This window comes from Culex pipiens, chromosome 3 (assembly GCF_016801865.2).
Source record: "Culex pipiens pallens isolate TS chromosome 3, TS_CPP_V2, whole genome shotgun sequence".
NCBI classification, from domain to species: domain Eukaryota; kingdom Metazoa; phylum Arthropoda; class Insecta; order Diptera; family Culicidae; genus Culex; species Culex pipiens.
The window spans coordinates 139,944,166-139,969,414 of record NC_068939.1 but is presented as its reverse complement, the minus strand read 5'-3'; the positions used below and the strand labels follow the sequence as shown (position 1 = coordinate 139,969,414).

General features: G+C 39.3%; 2 protein-coding genes and 1 pseudogene across 4 annotated transcripts in view; 1 reads left to right on the top strand and 2 right to left on the bottom strand.

Moving 5' to 3' along the window:
* LOC120421251 (uncharacterized) overlaps positions 1-25,249 on the top strand; it is a 156,396-nt gene that overhangs the window by 15,722 nt on the left and 115,425 nt on the right. The gene's annotated exons all lie outside the window — the stretch shown is intronic.
* Positions 3,520-6,942, bottom strand: LOC120421245 (WD repeat-containing protein on Y chromosome). The gene is made up of 5 exons (XM_039584446.2): positions 6,489-6,942; positions 6,315-6,426; positions 4,375-6,262; positions 4,122-4,322; positions 3,520-4,068 (listed from the first exon to the last, which is right to left on the bottom strand). Exons 1-5 carry the CDS (start codon positions 6,903-6,905, stop codon positions 3,558-3,560), a joined length of 3,129 nt encoding a protein of 1,042 aa, XP_039440380.1. The 5' UTR covers positions 6,906-6,942; the 3' UTR covers positions 3,520-3,557.
* LOC120421226 (uncharacterized) lies at positions 8,107-10,850 on the bottom strand (annotated as a pseudogene).

The window sequence follows — 25,249 nt, the reverse complement described above, 5'->3', positions numbered from 1 at the left end:
CCCGAAGGACCCTATCCGCCAGAGACTATGGATAAATGCCCCGCGAAGTGGCGATGAAAACGGTTTTGCAAGTTCAAAGTTCGGACCACATCTCGATGAACTTCTTGTGAGTCCACAAAAGGTCGGATTCTACACAAGCACGCGATTCCTTCGATTCCCTGTGCGTGTCGACAGCGGGAGTGGGCCAGTCCTCGGCGAAGGTTATCGAAGGGTGCTCGAAAAGACCAGTTCCGCCACAATCACCGGAATCACGGATGTTTCTGCACTTGGTCGGTTACTCCCTGCCGGAGATTGCAGCGAGTTGTTCGGAAGGATCAACAGCGGGACTTGGCCAGTCCCCGGTCCAGTACTACCCGGCAAATCTTCCCGGTCAATCGGAAGCAACAGTTCTCACCTTTTTTCGTAACAGATTTGCACTCACAAAGAGTGATGTTTCTTGAAGATGGATGGTGGAAACAAACAGACAATTCCAATACTGCTACACTCACAGAGCCCACGCAGTAGTATTAGTGAAGAGCCCACGATAAACAACGTGGGCTCTTCACTAATACTACTATGTGGGCTCTTCGAGGTTTTGGTGACTGTCGAACGTTCTAGCCATTTACAGTGGTGCCAGAGGGTTGCTATTGAGTTATCGCCTTTTGAGGCTATCCCCCTTTCCCTTTTTCATTGTAACTTAGGATACACGCATCTGTTTTGGATCTCTTTTGTTGCAAGTGATTCTTGACATTCTTCCGGATCGAATGAAAGAAGAATCATCCAAATCGGTTAAGTTTTCGCCGAGATACAGCCGGTTGAAGTTGCATTTCCTACTTTTTTGACCCCCCTTGGTGCTTCGCGTAAGTTTTGACCCCGTTGTTGCTACAAGTGTTATTGTACGATCAGTATCTTGCTGGACTCGGTCGTCGGCTCAACGACCGACGAAATAGGCGGCGGGCCAGATGCGGGCATAAAAATGTCAAAACCTCTCCCCCCTCACTTCGTTTCGCCATCCAGCTGCGCATTGTTGACAAACAAACGGAGCACGTGGTCGCATGATGCCGGCATCGAGCCAGCATTAGGGGTGATCATTTGGATAAAAATGAAACTTTATTCAATGAAAAATATTATTTTTCCGACTGAATGAGCATGTTCAAACAATTATTCATGATGTCGGAGAAGTGATTAAAAATCAAAATTTTAATCCATATTTTTTCTATATATCTCCACCGCGCACCAGGGACAAGGAAAGGGATTTGGAAAACGGGACGTGCTAGTGCTCTACTTTTTTCAGAGTTTTAATGAAAAATCTCCACGGTACCCTCAAATAAGTTTCGCTTGGAGTTGGACGGTTTTTGGGATGTTGAATGATCTAAGGATCCACTCTAGGCGAGTGGTAACGACCGGTTGCACTGTTGTTTTGAATTCTTCGTGTGTTCTCATTTCTAATGGAAAAGCTTTAAATTTTTCTCATTTCGTATTGGTAATTTTACATGTCATCACGGCTATTTTTAGCGAGGTAATGTTTTATTCTTGTTTACTTCTGAAAAATTCATGCATTCAAACTTGTATTCTTGTCCGATTCTTGGATTCAACTATATCACACAGCTAAAAAAGTAGTAATCCAGCTGCGTGTTAAAGGCCTGGGTGTGAAATAAATATTGCATTATTTTATGCAATCTTATGTGATTTTACACCCTCAAACATGTAGCCCATCAGTATGGGAAACCTACTTGACCGACATGTCAAGCTCATATATGCGTTTATCTTTTCAGCTCTTCATCGGTCTGATGGCCGAGTGAGCTAAGGCGCCAGTCCTTACTATTGGTACTGGGTTTGAATCCCGTCGGTTGCAACTTTTTTTGTGTTTGCAAAAAATGTGCATGCAGTGTGTAATATTAAGTGTTTATTTTGACGAAGGTGATGTGCATGCTTTGGCATGCGATTTTTCCATCGGATTTTTTGCTGTGCAGTCTAAGTCCTCCTCAAGCACCACGGTCAAGTGGAAAGCATTTTGCTTGCCAATCTAAAGGACAGGGGATCGAACCCCGCCGAAATTCATGTTTTTTCATCAATTTCAAATTCAATGAATCTAGAGCTTTCTCGTTGGAAGCAGATGGGATTTGAACCCAGGACCATTCACTTAGTAAGCAAACATCGTAACCATTCAGTGTTCAGTAACTGGGTGTTGTTTAACTGAGTTGTTGAACGTCAAAAAACAATAACAAAGCAAAATGATCGAGGGGTCAGGGAATGCAAAAATAAAAATTCAATTTTAGGCATTCATAAAATTGCATATTTAAAGGCAATTAAAACATTCCTTTATTTTACTTTTTGTAGAGAAAATATTATGCATCGATGTTATCCTCGTCATTTTTCTATCAGCCCAGTTAGCGAGCAGCATTTCAGTTACGTTTTTAGCCCAGTTACCAAAAAAGTACTGTATATTGATGACAAATAACAAGCGGAGAAAAAATCAAATTGTAATACAATAGTTGTTCGGTAACTGTGCGTTGTTTAACTGGGTTGCTTTTTAACTGGGCGCTCGATAACTGGGCCGTAGCCCAGTTTAAAAGCAGACAAACGTCAAAAAACCAGAACAAACCAAAATGACCGAGGGGTTAATGGATGCAAAAATCATATTCAATAAATAAAAATACTTTTTTCAAACTTTTGTTTAATTTCAAGTTACAATTCAAGAAATATGAAAAGTAAGCATTGTAAATAAATTTGAGTAACTTTTATTTTTATATTTCATCTGAAAAATATTATGCATCGTTGGTCCCCTCGTTATTTTTTGTTCAGCCCAGTTAACGAGCAACATTCGGTGACTGAGCTTCGTTCTCAGCCCAGTTACCGAACAACTACTGTAGCGTTTTCGATGCAAATCTGATTTTTTCAGCACTTGTCGAATTTATTCAACTCGGTAAACCTGGTTGGATAAATTGGAAAGAAGTATTTTGGAAAATTGTACTATTTTAAGTATTTCCTCAGTGACGAATGTAATGATACTAATTTCTTGTATTTTCCATAGCAAATCATGTTTGGACTGAAAACCACGAATCGATGCAATTCCCACCCCTGGAACTGGATTCATTTCTGCCCGATTGCCAAAAACCAGGCTCCATTTATAGCGATATGGTATGACATTTGTGAAGATGTAACCACTCAACCCCGGAGGGCACCCTCTTATCAGAATTCTTCTGACTTGCAGCCACTCTGCCAACCATCACCACCATCATTGCGATGCTAATCCCATACGAAGCAGAAAAAGCTGTGTTCATTAATATTCACAATTTGATTTTTCCATGTCGAGGCGCATGCCATATAGAGCATAGATAGGCGATGGAATCACATTTTTCCAATTTCCTCTCGTATGGCGAACGATTCCGGGGGGCGATGCGAGCGGAATTATCTGCTTAATGTCGTTATTCGTTCCTTCCCGTTTTCCCGTAATGGGAAATCTATACATGATCCAAAGTTAGTCGCAGTCGCTATTTTTGGTGTTGAGCCAAAAAGGGCACCAGAAATAGTTTGATGGATGCGGAACCCTCTGTTTTCAAATTATAGTAATGGTGTTATATATTTCTCTCATGATACGTATCAATTCGGTCGCCGTCGTTGGAGAAGTCGAGTCCCTCAACTTTCTCGACCACCCTCTTACTATCGACCACCTTCAACTTGGTAAGATTTTGAATGCTCAAGTGCTCGAAAATAGGCGTCTCCCTGAACGAGTAGTCCATTTTGGCGTCGTGTACGAACCCTGCCCGGTAGCCGTATGGGAAAACTTCCGGCTTGATGATCGGATCCTCCAGCGGTTGGCCGTACGTCTCCACGGCTTCCGTCCGCCGCCGTTCGCTAGCCTCTTGCAGAATCCGACTCTTCAGCTTGATCGCACGCTCGCCACCGCGCAGCACCTGGGCCGTCGTGAAGCTTACCTCCCGCTGCAGATCCGGTGGGATACGGAAGCCGTACTCCTTGGGAATTGGAACGTCCGCATCGATGGTGGCCCACTTGACGGGACTTCCCAGCAGTCCGATGTAGCGTCCGGCTAGCGACCAGATGCGGATCGTGTGGTCGCTACTTGCTCTGAATTGAATCATAAATATTTAAAGTGCATTTGAAGTTGATCAGATACTCACGACAACAGCAGTTTTGTTGCGGGTATGTACGACAGAGCAGTAATACAGTTACGATGAGCTTGGTACGAGTTTAGCAGCCAGGGTAAGGGTTGGTTAGCAACGGAACGCTTCGCCCGACCTGGAATTATGTCGTCCAGCAGAAACGGAAATTGCATCTTCAAAGCGGCTCGGTTGAAGCTGACCCGATCTTGCGCTGAAACGCTAAGTATTAATTTGTAGATGTGCCAAGAACAGAAATCTTCGGACAGCTTACAAGTAACCTTCCAGTAGCCAAGTCTTGACGTATCCCAGATAAGATCCAGTGAACAGAAACTTGTTGTACGGATCGGTGGTCATCGACACTACTCGATCGCCGGCCATGTGTACCGCATTGAACGACCCCAGAAATCCTCCATCCACGTGGTGCGAGTAAACCTGGATCACTCCAGTGTCCAGCGAACTCAGCAACGTTCCAACTTCCGGGTGCATCGGACGTGATTCCAGGAACAGCAACTCATGGATCGTCAGCTGCCTCAGCTGTTCGGCCTTCACCGGCATCACGATCCTTGTGAGACGGCGCTGGCGTAACTGCTCTTGCGGCATGAAAACCGACATTCTTGATCTCCGTTTTGGTTGACCGGTCTTTGTAGTCACTGCGTTGACGGGAATCTTCTGCTGTGGCTTGGCTGCATTGAATCTCTGGTACGGTTGACCTGTTTCCATCAACCAGAACACAATTTCCCCCGTATAGCTGCAGGTTGCAATGGCTTTCGGTTCGCTGTGGGTCACCGATGCGCACAGGATATCGTCCGAGTGGAGTTTTTGCCAGTCGATACCTCGCGGGAAGTCCATCCCGGTGGTTCCCACGGGAAACTCGACCACAACGTGGTTCCAACCCATCGCCAGAATGCTGGTTGGTTCCCAAAACACGGCCGTGACTTCACAATCCTCCTGGATGCTCATCGAGCTCATGCAAGATCCGCTGTTGAAGTTCCAGACCTTTAGGGTGCCATCGCGAGCACCGGTTAGAAGCAGCTGAAGCTTCGGATCGAAGCAAGCAGCGGTGATCTGAACCTGTTCCAGTAAGCCGTTGACGACCTGGGTGTGGGCATCGGTGATGATCGTTAGCTTGCGGTTCATGGTGTGGTCCCAAACGATGATGTAACTGTCCAGACCACAACTGATCAATACTTTGAACAGTGGATTGTAAAGCAGCACCGAAATAGGCTGGGTATGACTCTCGCCATCCGTTACTTCCAACGGGATTTTGGGACAACACGGTGCCGACAATACCTTGTTTGCTCCAATCACAAGTTCCCGGTTGAGATCGTTGTAGTAAGCACAAGCTGGGACCGTCTTGTACAAAGTCGTTGAGAACTGGCTGTAAGTTTGAATCAAAATTCTGTTGAGAACATCCCAGATTTTGACGATCTTCTTGGTGTCCATGCTGTAGATCTTCTGGGATCCATCCTGGAGGAACATAAACACAACGCCGGCGTTGTGCCCGGACAATGATGCTACAGGATTCTCCGGACGGCGAATGTCCCACATTCTAAGTTCCCCGTCCGGACCACCAGTTACCAAAAAATCTTTGACATGATCATACGCGAAGCAGGTAACTCCCTTGGGAACCTTAATCTTCGTAATCTTATCCAGCTTAGTGAGATGCTGGATGATGACCGACGTGTACAACTTCTTTCTGGAACCACTCGGCACTAGAGGATCATTCTCCGAGCATGCCAGAAAGCTGTAGGTCGGTTCCACAAACTGTAGCTGCCTAACGATATCCGGCAGCAGACGACCATAGTCCACACACTCCATCTGGGGATACGATCCGTTCAATAGATCTCGAAAGCTCAACCGCGTTACGGTGGATGCCGCGTCGAACTTGAACGGTTCCTTCCGCTCGGGGTAGAACTCCACCACTCGGAGCACACCCTTGTAGTCTCCCATGATCAGCTTGCTGCGGGTGGATGCTGAGAAGTGGTACTTCAGCGCGTTGATCGGGTTCGGGATGCGGTTGACGATTATCTTGAGCGTGAAGCCGGACCCGATGATGTCGTAGATGCGCAGCTCGTGCTCCAGACAAGCCACGCAGAAGTAGTTCAGATCTGGCAGGACGGCCGTGTCCAGGATCCAGGTTTTGGCACGTTTGAGATCGACTGGAAATCGGAACTATTAAGATTTGGTATAGCTAAAATGTATTGATTGTACCGCTGAAGGCCTTCCCAGTTTTCTCATGCTTCCAGTCTCGCTTCCAAAAGTTGATCACGGCTTCTTGCGTCGAGGTGACCCAGAATCCCTGTGACCAGTTGACTGTTCCATCCTGAAAGCGCGTAACAATCTTAAAGTAAGCACATCACACCAGATCTCAAAACAGTCCCTTACATACGACACCATCGGGCTGTACTCGATCTTGATCACCGGGTACGTTTGCCGGCCCAGCTTGACGCTCATGTCCAGCGAAATGGGCAGATCAAGCGATTCCTGCACCGCCAGCGGATCATCGTTGTGGAAGCCCAGGATCAGGTAGCTGATCAGCTCGTCCCACTGGCAAAAGTTGTCCCGATCGGTGTTGATCTTCATGAACAGCGTTTCGAACTCTTCGTCGCTGAACCGAACGCCGGTCAGGGCGAACAGCTCGGCGCGCAGCTCGTCTGGCAGAAGCTGCTTGCGCTGGTCGAACAGCTGGTGCAGATGTTGGACATTTTCGCGGGTCAGGTAACGATGCAGGAGCTGGGGTTGCGAGTGGTCGACACTCTCGAGGGAAGAACCTGGGGAGCTGAGGGTTGATTTCCTCTCCATGGTTTACGGGTGACGTTCCATACAGTGGTTCCTTGGATGAAATTGTACCAAAAAATGACTCCAACTTCAACTACATCAACTCATTTGAAGGCATTATCTCTCGGTATCAAGACACAAAGTGAAAGCTTTTCACATAAATACGTGGATTACTTTTCAGGCTCCCAATTACGACAGCTCCACCGTTGCTAAGTCGTGCAAGCCGATTACTTTCCCAGTTCTGTGTTCCCCCTTTGGTTGATTTACTCAGCCAAAATAAAATGCTGCAGATTGAAGCTTCTTTGCTTGCGCGAAAGGAAAGAAATTGGGTAAATAGACTTGAGAGCTTGGTGATGGAACAAGATGAAAAATTCACCAGAGATTTTTCTTGTAACACTTGAATTTAATACGAAGATAGCTGGAAACAGGGGGAATGTCCACGGCGTCGTAAGCTACCTTTATCAGCTGATTGTTTCTTGGAAAGGTTTTTTTTTTGTCTGAATCTTGCATTTCGCCGTCGTGCTAACTTGTCGTACGTGCATTTTGGGCTAAATTGAGTTAGGAACACCATTTTGTGCAGCTCACAATGCCTCACCTTTGACCTTCATAGAACCTCTGAATTCGATTTCAACCCTGAGATATTCAATAAAAACCGAAAAAACTCCTTGCATTTTTTTTTCACTGCTATCTTGTTACAGCCTGAAAATTGATGTAAGTGCGACAATTGTCCAACGCGTTTGACGCACGTACACAGAAAAAAAAAATTGTGTAAATTTACATCATTTATGATGTACCAAAAGTGCACGTCATTAATGATGCGAATTTACATCTAATTCATTTGAAATTTAAATGCCATCCGATGTAAACTTTTCGAACAAAATTGGTCTCAAAACATGTAAAATTCCGATGAAACTAACGTAAATTCACAAAAGCCAAAAAATTTTTTGCTCCGTTGAATCTAGAATCTGATGTAATTTTCAAAAGCTTTCGTAAATACCAGTCCAGAAAGATTAAATTTTAACTTCATTTTTGATCAAAATATGTTTTCTTGATTGACCTAAAGTAGAACAAATCTTTCTGTACCGTGATACAAAAGTTTTTACTTAGTTACATCAAATAATAGATTCAACGGAGCAACTCTCGAATGCTTTTTGTTTAAGGGAGTGATAACTACAATGCGGAATGTACTCACCTGAAAGAATTGGTTAAGCTTTGCACGAGAAACCTATTCAGCAATGGTCCAGCAATGGTTGTTCACGTCAGAGGCGGCCGGTTGTAGCCGTTTGTTCTTTGCCGAGGACAGTGTTGTTTGCAAACTCGGAATCGGGTTGATCTCTTTCCGTCGATGCTGGTAAACCGTGACAGTTCTACTGGAACGCATTCGCACATCGCAGTAAAACAGTTATTTATCCTGATGGGAAACGCGGAACGTTTGAATCGAGGGAAATTTTTTTTTTGATTCGATACTTACATCCTGAATAGATTTGCGAACACACTCGTTGCACTGAAACGACAACTTGGTTGAGGCCTAAATACGACATATGATCCGTTGCCCCAACGACGTCCACGATCACTGTAGCAAATAGTAAAAAAAAAACAATTAGGGCAAAAACATCACACATTATAAGCTCGATTACCTGGTAGGTGGTGCTTTTCCACCAGTTATGCCAGTTATGGCCACTGGCTGCACATTTCGAATCACCCGCCGTCGGAGTTGTCGCCAAGCTTGGCTTGCGTGACCGGTTTTTGCACAGCACCTGGGCGTTTATCTTGAGCCAGTGGAACTCGGCCAACAGCTGGAGGGCTTTGCTGCCGTGCTCCAACGGCAGATAGAACAGGTCGCACAGCAGCATGATGTCGGCGCACGTGAGTTCTTTTTCGTGGGCGTTCCTGAAAACGAGTAGAGTTGAGGCTTGCTGCAAACGAAATAACATGTACGACCTACTTGAACTCTGCCAGCTCCGCGTTCTAAATCAACGACGTGTCCGAACTCTCGACCTGCCGGCTTCCGGAACAGGTCTAGAAAAGAAATAAAATTTTCAGCACAGGCTAAAAATTTCACAAATCCCCACCCGCTTACCGATGTCGTCTCCGACATCATCACGTCGTCAAAGTGCGTCTTCATCATGTGCTTCGGCGAAGTCAAACTATTCCGCACTCCATCGGTTCAACCGCCTTCACGCCGCCGTCGTCCTCTTCAATGTTGGTTGATTACCACCTCATCGTTGACGGTCACGTTTTACTCGCTTGCGTCGACAATTTTCACCTCGTTTTCGTCTAGATCAAGCTTGGCTTGCACTTCCTCCTCGGTCATGAGTTCCTCGTCCACAAGCAACGGTATTTCCATCGATTTTCGTTTCCCCGCCGATTCGTCCAGCTGCTGCTGCTCCAGGTCGTTCTCAATCACGGCGTCGTCCTCCAACGGTTCGCTCATGTTGCCTTTGTCCTCGGCGCAGTCTTCAATCATGTCCGTCGTATTAATGCTCATGATCGGGCCGGGAATGCTCGAGATGGGGATGGTCGTCGGGATGGCAAGGTTCATCACGGCGGCGGCCACCGGATTTGGCAGTGATTCGTTGGTGACCACCTTGGTGGCGGACACGAGCGAGTTCATGATCGGCGCGGGCACGCTTTCCGGCGCGCTCGTTACGGTGCTGCAAACGTCCGCGAAAAGCTGCAGCTGCGTCGTGTTGACCTCGAGCACGGGCATCGGGTTCGCGGTGGTCGTCGTCGTCGTGCTGGTGCTCGTCAGCGTCATGCACGTGTTGACCGATGGAATGATTGGAATGATGGGCATGACCACTGTGCATGGGAAAAGGGTGGATTAGTTGAGAGTGAAAAGCTTTCCCAAATCTATCGTTTACAGCCGGTTGCGGTTTGCTGATCGGTCCCCAAGCTTAATTTTCTGCAAGTAAATCAAACTTGAATCAATCAAGTCAAACACACACGAAACGCAGATTTTACCTTGATAAAACTCCGGCAACCAGTTTGCGATGGCATTTTTCAGCGATCTTCGACCCCTGCGAACCCGATGCCCGTGCTCGAGGTCAACACGACGCAGCTGCAGCTTTTCGCGGACGTTTGCAGCACCGTAACGAGCGCCCCGGAAAGCTTGCCCGCGCCGATCATGAACTCGCTCGTGTCCGCCACCAAGGTAGTCACCAACGAATCACTCCAAATCCGGTGGCCGCCGCCGTGATGAACCTTGCCATCCCGACGACCATCCCCATCCCGAGCATTCCCGGCCCAATCATGAGCATTAATACGACGGACGTGATCGAAGACTGCGCCGAGGACAAAGGCAACATGAGCGAACCGTTGGAGGACGACGTCGCGATTGAGAACGACCTGGAGCAGCAGCAGCTGGACAAATCGGCGGAGAAGCGAAAACCGCTGGAAATCTACGAATTTGTGGCAACGGTGGTAACAACAAGACGAACGACGAACTCTGTAAAGTGTTTTTGTTTTGAAGCAGTGCCTGCTGCGTTCGTGAATTTGGCCCCACCCCACGGTGGCCGGTTAGGGAACTAATTATCCAAGACACCAATCGTGCTTGGGAGGTACACGTTTCTGAAAAAATGACGAATAAGCGAGATTAAAATTATGTTTAGTGATCAATTTATCTTCAACGTGTAGTGATTTCCGCATTGTGTCAAATCTGTTTGTTTTCATGTTTGTGAGCAAGCAGTTCTGGATTTATTTGTGTAATTTATTTTGTGAAACTCTTTTAATTAAAAAGTTTTATTGCGTGTTTTTGTGCAAACTCCCAGCACTTCACGAAGCAAAGCCTTTCGCTCTCTACCATCGGCCATCACCGGAAATCTACTTTACCATCCGGATCAAGGACATCACAATTATTTTGGCGATGCTGACCTCTGCTTCTACACCGGGTTTGATGTTGGTCGTGGTGATCTGCTTGACGATCTTGGACGACGAGTACAGATCGATGACACGCTTGTGCAGGCGCATCCGGAAGTGAGTCTTGGAACCCTCACCGCAAATCTTCCAGGTCGCGATACGCAGGATCGGCGTGCTAACCAGGATTTAAAGCGCAGCTTCCGCTTCTTGGCGCCGCTGATCAAGTCAGCGCACACTTTTACTAGGCTGCGGACACTGCTTTAGGTAAGTGTTTGCGGATCCGGTGAAGGATCGCGGCTACTGCAACAGGCTGCTGGATGTCCGTTTGTGGATTTTCACTTGTCGGTTCACGGTTCTAATCCGGTCACTGCCGGCGTTAGAGAAGCCAGGTTGTTCCATCTAGCCGAAAACATCAACCGAGCCTGCCAGCTCCAGCTTAAACAATTCCTGTTTCTGAAGAAAGACCAATTACCCGTCGTCCTCCACAACAGCACCCAACCGTAATAAGGTCAATGCAACCTCCCGCTCCGCGAACCGTTTCCACCTGGAGCAGAGACCTAAAAACATACTTTATGGATGAACCTGAATCGGATTGTTGACTTCAGCAGCGCATAAACTTTACCTGTTTTGGTGTTGTTTCTTGACGACAGCAGAATAGCCTCCACACATAATTACTTGCAACACCTCCATCCACAAGACTCCTTTCGATTGACACCGGTCTTCCGTTGTAAACAAACTTACTTTTGCTTTTAATCGAACAAAATCAATCAATTGACCAAACAGCACAACAAACACTGGTTTGTTTTTGCAAGCTGTCATAATCGAAAACAATCATTATTGTAATTTTAAAATCGTTCAACAATCAGATGAAATAACTTTTACATAGCTTTCGTCATTTACATGCATTTCAATCATTCAAATTTGTTGATTTCTCCCAAACAAACATCCAATTCCATCATATTTAGCAATTACGTTGGATTTCATTTTACATGATGGTCCTTTAAATGATCTTTAGCATTTTGCAACAGATCTCAACTTTACATTAGGGTGGTTTACGTAAGATTCATGGTTTACATGAAGTTTAAAATTACACTTTTTTTTCTGTGTACAAGTTAGATTACCGTAAACACCGGGACTCCGGCAACCAACTTCAACCAAACTTTGGGACAATGCACAGAATGGTCGGCCAAACAGAACGTGTTTGTTATTGTTTACATTGTGTGCTCTGGTTTTTGTTTATTCAAGGTCAAACATTGAAACGTGTTTTTCTCAAAACGTCGAAATGGCGGGTGCGACAATATAGCACGACGACGTCGATTTGAGGGTGGATTTTTCTCTGTAACGAGTTTTTGTTTCCACCAACACTGAAGCTGACTCCGTTGGAAAACAAAGAAATGTCTTTCTGAAGCAACAATTTTCATGTAATGATCCGTGAATGAGCACAAAGAACTCTTTGGCGTCTCAACGAACAAACAATCTGCGTTTGGATTGCAAAGCAAATAATGCTTTTCCCTTTTCCTGTGATGACGGTGACTCTCTAGGGATAGTCACAATAGCTCCAAGAACTGCTTCCTGTAGAACACAGGCTTGAAAGAGTTGTCGCTCAATTTTGTTCCAACAAGGAGCTACATCAAAAGGCACAACAGTCTGGGCCCTGGCTGGAAAGTGTTGGTTGTGGTAATAGAAATCCTTTTTTCTGAGTTTTTTAGTTTTCTTCAAAAATTAGTAAAGTTTCAAAATGCAAGCAAAAAAATCAATACCCTTATAATCTTTTAGTTATGTAAAAATAGATTTTGATCCAGTTTTAAACTTCTTCCATCCACGTGGTGGTGAAACGGAAGCAACGACATCTTGTGCTGCTGCCGAACGAAAGCTTCCGTCCCGAGCCAGGAACATCCGTAGGAAGTTCGATAACACCGACCGTCGTCGTTCCTGCATCGAAAGGAAAGAGTCGAAGTATCGACACAAATTTCGTAACTTCGTTCTGAGGAATCATTTCCTGCTGCTGCTGGCGTTCCTAAAGAGTATATTCAGTTATTTAAAATAACTGAAAATTTGTTATTTAACTTTTATTTTTAACAATTTACTATTTTAAAGAATGATTGTTTTGGATATTGAATGCTTTAAGCAACTATAAATCTATTAATATTAAAAGCTACAGAAAAAATGCCCTTAAAATGTAATGGGCAAAGTCAAAGACTGAATTTTTTTTTAGTTTTTCTTTAAGTTTGACAAAAATTTTTCAAAAAAAATCTGCAAAATATTTTAAGCTTTCGCATGGACTTTTAAATTGGCTCCCTACCATGCCACTGAGTGTTATAAAGTTGCTGTCATCGCCTTCTTAAAATGTATTGAATATTGAACAAGACTCAGTTAATGGAGCAAGTTTTTTTGGCTTTGCATTCCCATCTTGGATGCAACGATGTTTGGTTATGTAAAATTTGGTATAGGTTGCTTCATTTGATTATTTTTTTAAACATATTTTAAATATGTTTTAAACATACTTTTTCTAAAAAATCTTTTTGTTTTCATTCATATTTTAATTTTTATTTAAAAATTAACAAAAGAACACCCTATTTGCAGAATTTTAACACCTTTCCAAACATTTCTCAGTTAGTCCACATCCCCGCTTACACAAACTTTGCATCAACGAGCCAAAGTAAAGAAGCTGAAGCTGTGCGACGAAGGCGGCTTTTAAAATCAGGCACTTTATATCGTTCCAGTGAGAGCGGTTAGCAACACGGCGGGGGTCGGGGGCTGCCTACAGCTGAAGGAAGGTCCAGAGCCTTGTTTTCGACCAAAATAAATAGATTGGCCCTTTTTCCTTTCTATGTGCCAACCAGATGGTCACTCTGGGAAATCCAGCTCTTTCTACCCATGTTGAGACAATGGATTTTTGCTTCAAAATTGTGTTCGTGTATGTGAGTGTGTGAGGATGGTGGGCACGCTTGCATCATTTTTTTTATAGAAATTGTCGTGGATGTGCTATCTCGTCGTATGTTGCTTTTTGATGTTCTTTAAAAAAAAAAAGAATGTTTCAATGTTTCAACTTTAATAAATAAAAAAGAGAGGAAACGTCGTAACATTTTCTTTTGGTGACCATTCTGTGCATTTTATCAATTTGGTGGCCGGAATCCTGTGTTACTAGCAAAAATGTAAACAGTAAACGTGCATGCAAAAATGACAAAATGGCCAAAATTAGTAAAAAATTTCATCCAATTGATACGCTTCTCGTTAACTTTTAACATGTACCGCTTGATCAAACCCCCAATTCCTCTTTAACGTACTTTGTGGATGACGCCTTAGGCAAGTTTTCGCACTGTCAAGTTGTGTCAAAATAGCACGATCTGATTAGAACAACAATACATATAAGGACTGGCACCCTTTCACGGGATTTGAAGGGTTTTTATATAATATTTTAGGATAATAATCTAGTTTTTGGGTTTTTGAACGACAAAAGGTGAGGCACTGAAAGCTGCAATTAAATGGCGTCCTTAATTAAATTTGACCAAAAATCAACTTGCGTCAAAATAGCACGATCACGACAAAATTACGATAACCATAGAAGTTGGTAGCTATTTTACATGTAATGTTGATCAGGGAGTTTGAAACCATATGTGGCTGAATTAGTTTGTCATGGTTATGAAAGGATGTTTTTTATTTTCGATTTTACGTGAATTAATGTGAAAGGTTTTCGGTCTTTGATTGCATTGAATTGAATTAAATTAAATTGAATTTTTATTCAGTTTGAATCCCGGGGTGGATGGAAGCTTAGGTGTAAAAAGAGGTTTGAAATTGCATCAGCCTTCGAACAGTAGGAATCTCGCAATCGAGAACGCCATGGCAATGCTGTAGAGCGAATAATTTGATTAATTTAATAAAAATACTTTTCAATACAAGCGCTGAAAAGTTCAACCTTTTAGCACTCAAATGGGAGCTATTTAGGTGAACTTGTCATCACTTGTATTCATAATTTTAAACATTAATGTAAAATTAGTAGTTCTGTAGTTCTGTAATTTCCCATTTTGGTTTCGATATTTTTAATTTTTAATTTTTTAGTTGAAGGAAACTTTTCCAAACAATGAAGCCGTTTTGCATAATATTTTCTTTCTATCCAAAGCCTTACATAATTTCGCCGATTGCTCTTATAAAATGAGAATTTGAATATTACAAAGTTTGCATTTTGAGAAATTCTGAACCGATTTAGTGTCTCTGGCAAAGTTGTAGGTTATGATTAATACTAAAGGAAATAAGAGTACGGAATTTTGGTTTGAATTTGCTACTTAAATTGAATTCAATTTTTTTTAATTTAATATTTTCATTTTCTTGAATGTTAAGTATGGTTCAATTTGTCCAATCTCATGCCAAAGATATTAAAAATCGAAATAACTGTCAATTTTCATTCTCAGACCATGTTTAAATGGAATTCAAATTTGCAATCTAAAATGATCATTTTAAGTTAGAGTCATTTAAAATATTTTTTTCAAATGTTTTTTTTTTGAAAATCTGTTGATTTTTTGCAATTTTAAACTTTAATTTAGTGAATGTTGTATACATTTTTTCCGACTTTGTTGATCAGAATGCTTTTTGCTTATAAAAAACCTCCTAAAGTTGCAAATTTGAAAAATGATTTTTTAGTATCATTAAATTACCCCTAATTTTTTCAATATCTTTAAAATATCTTTAAAAATACGATAATAGACGTGTTTTTCAATATTTTGCAGCCAGAAATGGTGATGGTTTGGTAGCATGGTTTCAATAGGTCTTTGATGCGAAATTGGACGCCCGATTTGATGGCTTACTAAGTTTATGCAACAAGTGGCGAAAACAAGATTTTTTCGAATCATAAACCTCGTTGGATAAAAACGACGAGTGCTGAAAATATCAAGTTTTGCAACGAGCTGCTTACTATATTTTTTGCAATTCCGAAAAACGCTTTTTGAATGGAATTTTATGTCAAACATTCATGTGATAAGTAAATTCACCGTTCAAAAACAATATTGAAAAATGTTACTTTTCGATACAAGTGTGATAAGTTCAACATTACAGCACCCATTTCAGTGCTGAGAAGTAGGACTTTTCGGCACTGGTACTAAAAAGTATTCATTTTCAAATCTGTTATTTTTGGTAGTTAAAAGTAGGCCATTTCGTTTCTTCAGAAGGACTGGAAAAAATGAAATTTTCACAGCGGTATTCCAGAAACATATTTTTGCAATTCCGTCGTGAAACTACTCACTTTTCCTGTCATTCTTGAACGACGAAATAGCCTACTTTTCTGTACCAAAAATAACAGAATCGAATAGCAACACTTTTCAAAATAAATGCTGAAAAGTTCTACTTTTCAGTACTCAAATGGTTTCGAAAAGTAACACTTTTCAACATTTTTTTGATTTAAACGATTTATTGACAGAATACATGAAAATTTGACAAAAAATTTCACTCAGTGTGTGTTTTTTGGAATTGCAAAAAATGTTGTATGGAACTCGCTGCAAAAGTTGATTTTTTCAGCACTCTTCGTATTTATCCAACTCGGTGAACCTCGTTGGATAAATGTACGACTCATGCTGAAAAATCCTCTTTTTGAAACTTGTTGCATAAAGAACTATTATGCAACAAGTTGCAAAAAGAGGATTTTTTCAGCACGAGTCATACATTTATCTAACGAGGTTCACCGAGTTAGATAAATACGACGAGCGATGAAAAATCAAGTTTTGCAACGAGTTCCATGCAACGTTTTTTGCAATACCGCTAAAATAAGGGAATCGAACAGTAATAAATTTCGCTACAAGTGCTGAAAAGTTCTACTTTGCAGCACTGAAATGACTCCAACTTTTCAGAACTTGTGTCGCAAAAGAAATACTTTTTAATATCGTTTTGATTTTATCGATGAATGTACTAAACACATAGACAGATAACTTAAAATTCAATTCAAAAGGTATTTTTAAGGAATTGCGAAAAAAGTGGAATGAAACTCGTTGCAAAATTTGATTTCCAGCGCTCATTGTAAATTTACGACTCGTGCTGAAAAATCTACTTTTTGAAACTTGTTGCCTAAACTACTATTTCATAATGAAAAAATAATGGTCTCAAAAATTTATACAAAAATGGACTGTAAAATTTATTGGAAATCATCCATTTAGAACAACATTTTTCATTTTGAAATTTCGTGTTTTTTAACTTTCCTGTGTTACTTTTTGTTCTACAAAACTGTATAGCAGACAATTACATAAATTTGATTTATAGACAAAATGGGTTTGCTTTCAACCATCTCGAGTTATTACAATTTTACAAAAAAAAAAAAGTTTTTTAAGGGTTACCGTTTTTCTCTTTGTCTTGTCTCTTGTGTCTGCCGCAAGTGACCTTGCACGGACAATATCAACAACGACCAACTTTTTCAAAACTTTTTTTTTCGTAAAATCAGGTGATCAGGTAAAAGCAGGTTATTATACTTTATAAATATAAATATTTCACGCCAAGTCAATGTTTCTCCACAAGCAACTTGAAATAACAAAAAAAGCCGTTTCCTCCGTCCAACCACCACCCAACTCATAAACAGTGCTCAACGATTCATGAAATTTGTTATTGCTTCATAAAAAAAATGTGCCTGTTGAAGAGGAACCGAACAAAGTGAAAAACTACATCAAAGGCCAAAAATTACAATCATTTTGACATTTCGAACCCCACGTCGGGAACGAACTGGTCGTCGGTGACAGACATGAAAAATGGGGAAAAAGCTTTCCTTTTGTGTGTGACAGTGCTTTCGGGGGGAAGAGAAAAATGTTTCCTCTCAGTTTGCTCGGTTGGGTGGCCTTATTTTATATATTCTTCGTTTCTTTTTTCAGCTATTCCAGACCATCATTGGTCTTATCGCAACGCAATTATCTTCATCTAAAAATGGAATCCCTCCAATGTTGGGAGGATATTTTGGAAATTTTCCAATGGGAAAGTTATTCATTTTGAAAAGGGTCGTAATGTCTCAATTGGTATTGTTTTAAGGTGTTTTATCTTGGTTGGAATGGTGCTGATCCAGACGATAAGGCACATTAATTTGAGGGTTGCGATTTATTTTCTTGCAGATTAACTGATCACAGGGATTGAGCTTGAATTTTTGAACTTACGAACCCATTCCTGAAAGAAGAATAGTTAAATTTTGGAAGAGTGTAATTTAGAGGACGAGTAATTTTTTTTTGATAACAATCGTAATTCTTGAAATACTGAAATATTTGAAGCAATCAGCCAGATTTTTTTTCATGTAAAAATAAATCTATTTCATCATTAAAATCAGAGTCAAAAAGTACCAGTGATGTTCACCAAAAGAATCATTCAATTCAGCACACTTGCTGGAGTCGATTCGCATGAATTTTTCATGGAAAAATATTTTACGAGTAATAAACGGAGAACTTTCACCCGGCATTGTTCCTCCCGCACATTTCCCCGCGGTTTACCACACGGAAAATTCCAGTTTAAACCCCACATCAACGCTGAGTCAGCATCATTTTCCACCCCTTGCAAACCCCCCTCTCAACCAGGATTTAAGCGGATTCAATTTAATATTAATAGCGTTTTACGATCGAACACATTTTCGCGGATAAATCTGCTTCCCAAATGAGCCGCTAATAAAACGTTGTGGCTCCTTTTGGTACTTTTAGAGGAGGGGTCTCGGGTTTGTGACGAGTTCTGTGGGCCAACGATATCGAAGCCATCATCATCAGTCTGTGGCGGTGGGACTGAGACCGATTCTGAGGTGAAAAGGATTTGCTAACGATCTTCCACGTGGGAGCACATTTTCACGAGCGCGCGAAAAGTGGGCGGCAAAATTCTTTCACTGGGTTTTCAAACGACTGACGTTTGATGGAGATGAAGAAGAAGCTGCTGCTGAGTGTGAAACCAAAGGTCGTAATCATAACAGTAATAATATATTCTGGTATCGATTTTCCGCTGGTTTTTTTAGAAAACATCTAGTGGGGTGGGTTGGAGAATTGGTACCATGTTGATTGGGCTGATTTATTGTACACTATGGAGTTTTATTAGCTGGAACATTTCTGTACTGTTATTTTGTTGTACTAGAGTACTGAATACAAGAATAAAATAGCCTGCGGCGTGTATTTGTTAATCCGCTCGATTAGGGGAAAATGAGGTAGCGACCGACGATTGTCAAACCTGATCAAGTCCAGGATGAGGTCAAGTTACAAGTTCTTGAATATTGAGTATGAAATTTGATTTTTATTTTCAGGCGTTAATATACAGGAGTCTATGTATGATTTTTTCCAGATTTTGTAAGATGTATTACGTAACATATTCAAAAGTGTTTAATATTACTAAAAGCTATCAGTGTATTAGGCAAAGTTGTAAGTTATGATTAGGACCAGTCAGAAAAAAAGTTACACTCTAGATTACATTACTTATTTAACTCTTAAAATGTAACGCTTGATTTTAAGTAGAGCGTCCAATTTCCCGGGGTTACAAAATTCCCGGGAAACGGGAAATTTTCAACAAATTTCCCGGGAAATCCTGGGAATTCCCGGGAAGTTTGAAATTTAACGAAAATTATTCTATTCCTGTTTCTGATTAATCTTTTGCAACAAAATTGTATAGAACAGCAACTTTCATGGTCAAAATGAGCGTGAGGATCAATTAATGGCTTAACTGCCTATAAAAAATCATGCAACTTTGAGAAAATCTATAAACTTTTTAATTTTTTAATCTTTCAAATCGTCCCAAATGAAAGAAAATATTATTAGTATTTTTGTTGAGAATATTTTTTTTAAATCAAAGTGATTGGGTAGTGAAAATCTATGCTCCACAACCATAAAATTGCTTTAAAATTTGTCTCAGTGATCATAAAGTTAAAATAAAAAAAAAAAACAAAAAAATCAACTGGTGAATAAATAAATAAACATTGAATTTACCTTAAAATTAAATTTCTAGCGCTTTTTAACTTGAAACACTATTTCATGAAATCACAACTCAAAGTTTTCAAATATTTGGAGCGAGTTTTTGAAATATGGTTGCATTCTTTGGGTAAATTTCATAAAGAAACGAAGTTGTTTTCAATGGAGCAATTCTCTACCAAAACCGGAAATGGATTTTATTTATATTTTTTGATTTGGCTCAAACTTTGTGGGGGCCTTCCCTATGACCAAATATGCTATTTTGTGTCATTGGTTCACCCATACAAGTCTCCATACAATTTTGGCAGCTGTTCATACAAAAATGGTATGTAAATATTCAAACAGCTGCAACTTTTGAGTGAATTTTCTGATCAATTTGGTGTCTTCGGCAAAGTTGTAGGTATTGTTGAGATCATTTGAGAAAAAAAGGTACACGGAAAAAAAATTGCAGATTTTTTTATCACTTTTCACTAAAACTCAATTTCCCAAAATACCTATTTTTTGATTTTCGAGATTTTTTGATATGTTTTAGGGGACAACAATCCGCAACTTTTGAGCCATAGAGAAACATGGTCAAAAAATCTTCCGCCGAGTTATGAAGTTTTGAAAAAATAGTGATTTTTGGAAAAAATCAAAGTTTTATGCAAAAACAAGTTTGACATTACTTTTTAATGCAAAATTGAATTTGCAATCGAAAAGTACTTTACAGATTTTTTGATTAAGGGCTCCGTTTTCAAGATATAGCCACCGAAAGTTTGATTTTAGCGAAATATTTGCAGTTTTTCAATTTTTAAAAACAGTGACCATGAGTAACCATTTCTAAAAAAAATTTTTTTTTGAAAAGTTCAGTAAATTTGCTTTAAAATTGTCTAAGAGACATTGAAGATTGGACCTCGGGTTGCTGAGATAGAGCCGCTTTAAGAAAAAGAAACACGAAAATTGAAGTTTTTCTAAATGGGCGTAATATTCAATATTTGGCCCTTTTAAAATGTTAGTCTTGATTTAAAAATTTTCAAAATATTTTTTTCGAAAAGATCGGAAAATTTCCCGAATGTTTTATATATTTACATTGAAAATCGGACCATTAATTGCTGAGATATCGTCATTAGGAAAAGGTGGGTTGTTTTGGTGAGATTTAGAAAACTTCAATTTTCGTGTTTCTTTTTCTTGAAGCGGCTCTATCTCAGCAACCCGAGGTCCAATCTTCAATGTCTCTCAAATTACAGCTGTTTGAATATTTACATACCATTTTTGTATGGACAGCAGCCAAAATTGTATGGAGACTTGTATGGGTGAACCAATGACACAAAATAGCTTATTTGGTCATAGGGAAGGCCCCCACAAAGTTTGATTCAAATAAAAATACAAAAAAAAAATGGTCGAAATCGGCCGATTTCGTAGAGAGTTGCTCATCGGTCAAAATTGAATTTTAATACGTTAAAATATACTATTAGGTTACATTTAAGGGTTAAATTATATTTTAATAGAATTCCTTGGAAAATTTTCTATTTAATGCATCCCGTAGAAAGTCTTTCGCTTAAATAGTTGCAAGGTTTTGATTAGAAGAAAAGTTTTTTTTAGAAAATCGTCAACAAGAGGGCGGTTTTGGTCCAATCAGCACCAAACTTGGGATTTCTGTTGACTATCGATAGACGAACTTTCCCTCGATGTTTGCTCCAAATCGGTGAAGGTCGAGTCCAAAAGTGTACCCAGTTGACCTGGAATGACCCAAATTGTTTTATAGAAATTTTCAATTCTTAAAAATTCTATTTCTCGATTTTAAAACCAGAAATGCTCATTTCTTGAAAAATCAAGTAAAATTTTTAAGTCATTTTCAATTGCAATTTCAACGTTGACTTTAAAAATCATTTAGAAAATTCCGTATGACTGTATGTTCGACGTGATGTGACGTGATGGTTAGAAGCAAACTCTTCATGATCATAAATATTTTTTTTAAATTGTCTGCTCTACAACTATTGCTACAGTCCCTGCAAAGTTACAAAGAATACAAAATTGTAAAATGAACATTTTGATCATGGCCCTTCATTTTAGGGGCATGACCCTTCTGCGTTATTGTAGATTACATTAAATTTCCCATAAATTGACAGGTTTAATACTATTTTTGTAATTTTTTTGTCAATGAAAAATAGGTTTTTTTTTTTTATTTTGAGTACGCCTTCTAATCGGCCGTTCAAATTTAAATGTCTTAATTAACACCATTTCAGGCTACAACTAATTGACCTTTTTTAAAAGTTTAATAACAAATATTCTTACATACATAGAGAAAAATGAAAAAAGACCACTCAGCGTGGAAAAGTTGATTCTTATAATATGGTTGAAATATTATATATCTTCTTAAAAAATCTCCGCAGCCCGTTACGTGCCATTACTTGAAACTGCAGCTAGTATTTATTTCTGCGGCACAACATTTTCAGCTTTTGTAAGCAGTTTTAGTGTCCGGGTGCCGGTGCTTTCCACGCCAACGCGAATCTGTTACAGTCGTGAACACTGTGGGTAGTTTTGAAGTGACTTTGCGAAATTTGTATTTTTTTTATTTTAATATTTTAAACACTTTAATTCACAAGTTCAAAAAAGAAGTTCGATTTTGAGCCGAACTTTTATTATTTGACTTTTTTTTTCACTAAACTTTCCCAATGTTCAAAACACAGCATCATGCTGCACCAAGCTCTAACCGGGTTCAACCAAACAACGGGTAGCATCAACGGGAAAATTCCGTTTGAGGAAGGGTGGCCAGGATAACTTTAGCACCTGCGATCCCCGACTGCACAGCACGAGATAAACAATATTTGCCTCTAATTTCATGCCGTGATTTGATATGTTTGTGTGTTTATATTTTTCGCCAGTTTACATTTAAGAATGCTTTTTTTTTCGCTTGCTCGTTTTCATTTTCATGCTGCCATGCTGAGGCTTTTCCAGTGAAACCAACTCAGTGCAAAGCGCGACCATTTTTGGAAAATGTGCATAAATGAGAGTTGAATCCTGCGCCTTCTCAGTTTGGGAACGAAACTTTTTCGGTGTCCTTTTTCTGCTTTTTAAATTTTTTATGTTCCCCCTCCCCCTCCCAAAACAAACGCCATCATAATGGTGCAGGGGGCATGTTTGAGGGGAACGAAAAAAAAAACTTTGTAATTTACGCTGTCAACTTTTATTGTGCGTTGTAAAGTGATATGCTTGAGCAAAAAAATATATAAACAGACTCGCGACAGCCGCACACATTTCACGTGTAAAAAAGTGGGCAAGAAGATTTTTAATCAAAATTCTCGTCACCGTTGTTGGATGGTTGCCAGATCCCCGAACAGAGGGGGCTTCTCCACGTGGGGTCCATGCTTTTTTTCCTGTTGGATTGGTGTTTGTTTGCTCATTAGGGGGTGGAAATTATGGACGCCTATAAAATTGGACCAAATATTCACTTCGCAACAGAGATGGATTTTCAATGTTGTTACAACAGGTGTAATTGAAAACTCGGCGAATGATGGACTGGAGAGATGTTTGAACTTCAAGCAATTAATTCAACATTGATTATACACCGAGCCTTAGATAAAAGCATTAAATAATACACAAAATGCGAAACATATTATGTTAGAATTTAATTTTTTTTCTGTCAATTTAAAGTGTTCAAAATGAAATAGCGCAAAACGTCCAAGTTTCAACACTTGTAACAATATATCAAACTTTTCGACACTGTTTTGATACTTAAGGTGACCAGTGCACGGACGCCAAACTAATGCGGGGAAATTAGAAATAAAAATCACTGAAAATCCTATTTAAAAATGCTTTTTTTCGAAGGTGCAGGTGCCGTAAACCGAGGTGACATTGATAAGTTGAAGATTCTCTTCAAAATAAAAAAAAATATTAATTTAATACAATCATATTGCTATAAAATCATACTGAGCTTGGTCGAGAACGGTTCAAAGTTCATCAAGAAGTAGTTTTTGACCAATTTTAAAATGTTCAATGGTTTGTTAAATGAAATTTAATTTTTTTTCCCGAAAATGCTTTTTTTGTCAATACTTATATATTTTAGAATCTTATGATTGCAAAACAACTGGACAGGTCCAGAATGTATTTTTAAGCACTTTTTTAATGCAAATATTGAAACCGTGGCTTGTTATTTCAATTTGCTAACTTTTTTAGTTTTTTTTATGTAAACCTCAAAAAGATTATTTAAATACTCTCAAAATGTAATGTTTTTCTACATGTGAATGAGTTCTAATCTGAAAACGGACTGATTGGTCGGATTTCTCAGTCAATTTCACATTACAATCAGATATCATTAGTTTTTATGTTACAAGTTTTACTCCTCTAAATGTATTTTCTTAAGTAGAAAATGTGAAAATCAAGCAAAAATATCCAAAAATGACAGTAAAAACATGAATAAACTAGAAAGGCAAAAGCTAATAATATGAGGTTGAATTTTTACACCAAGAATTCAAAATATCTTCTGATTTATATGCACTTTCTATTAAATAGTTTAGCATATTCAGATTTTTTTAGTTATGCTTCAAAATTGATTTATGGTACAGACAAAATTGATATCTCCAAGAAAAAAACACAAATAGTTTCTTATGATAATGATATAAATTTTATCAAACATTTATTAACTAAGTTAAACAAACATTTTATTCATCAAAGTCAAGGGATTTTTCTAAAACGCTATTGACAACAATTTTTTTGGAATCGCTTAAAAACTAATTTAATACAAACGTAATGCTGATTTTGATGTGATTGTGATGTGATGTGATGTGATTTGAATGATTTCAAATCGAAAAACAATCAATTATAATTACCGTAAAACGGTGTGACTTTAATAGGTTCGCGTTTTTTCCGCAAAATGAAGAGTACAATTAAAATACGTATGGAATGGTTTAGAATCATACTGACCGTGGTAGAGAAGTGTTCAAAGTACATCAAAAAGAACGTTTTATAATTTTTCAAAATTTTCATAAGTTAGTTAACTAGAGTTAAGAAAATGTTGATGAAAGTCATTATTTTAATCTTCTCAAAGTGTCATAATTTTCTCAATGAACATGATTTTGAATCGGAAAACGGAATTCATTTTCGGATTCTTTGGACATTTTCCACTGGGAGAAGGGTAAATAAGTTTATAAATAATAAATATATGTGTTTTTGAAACACAATTTAAAAAAATCTACAAATTTATAGGCAATTTCAGTTAAACAAACTTCATGTAAAATGTGAAAACTTGTGATTCGTGCTTCGAATTCAGTATAAAAGGCAATATAAATCGATCATTTTGTAAACAAAACGAGTTTAAAAAAAAGGCAAAATTCTGATTTTTTAACAATTTTACCTACAATTTTAATGATTTAAAAAAAAGTTTAAGCGTGTGCTCAAACCAACCTCTGAAATTTGTGCCGATGTATGTAATCCCTTAAATAAATATAAATGTTGTTTTTTCTTTAAAACTATATTAGCTACTTTAGTGATGGTACATTTAACGTACAAACAAAGTTTGAACATTTTAAATATGATTATATCAAGAAAAACTATAACTATCAAAGTCACCCCGGAATTTAAACTAAGAATTTTCAATGTAACTATTTTTCTAAACACTATAATTTTTTTCCCCAAAATAGT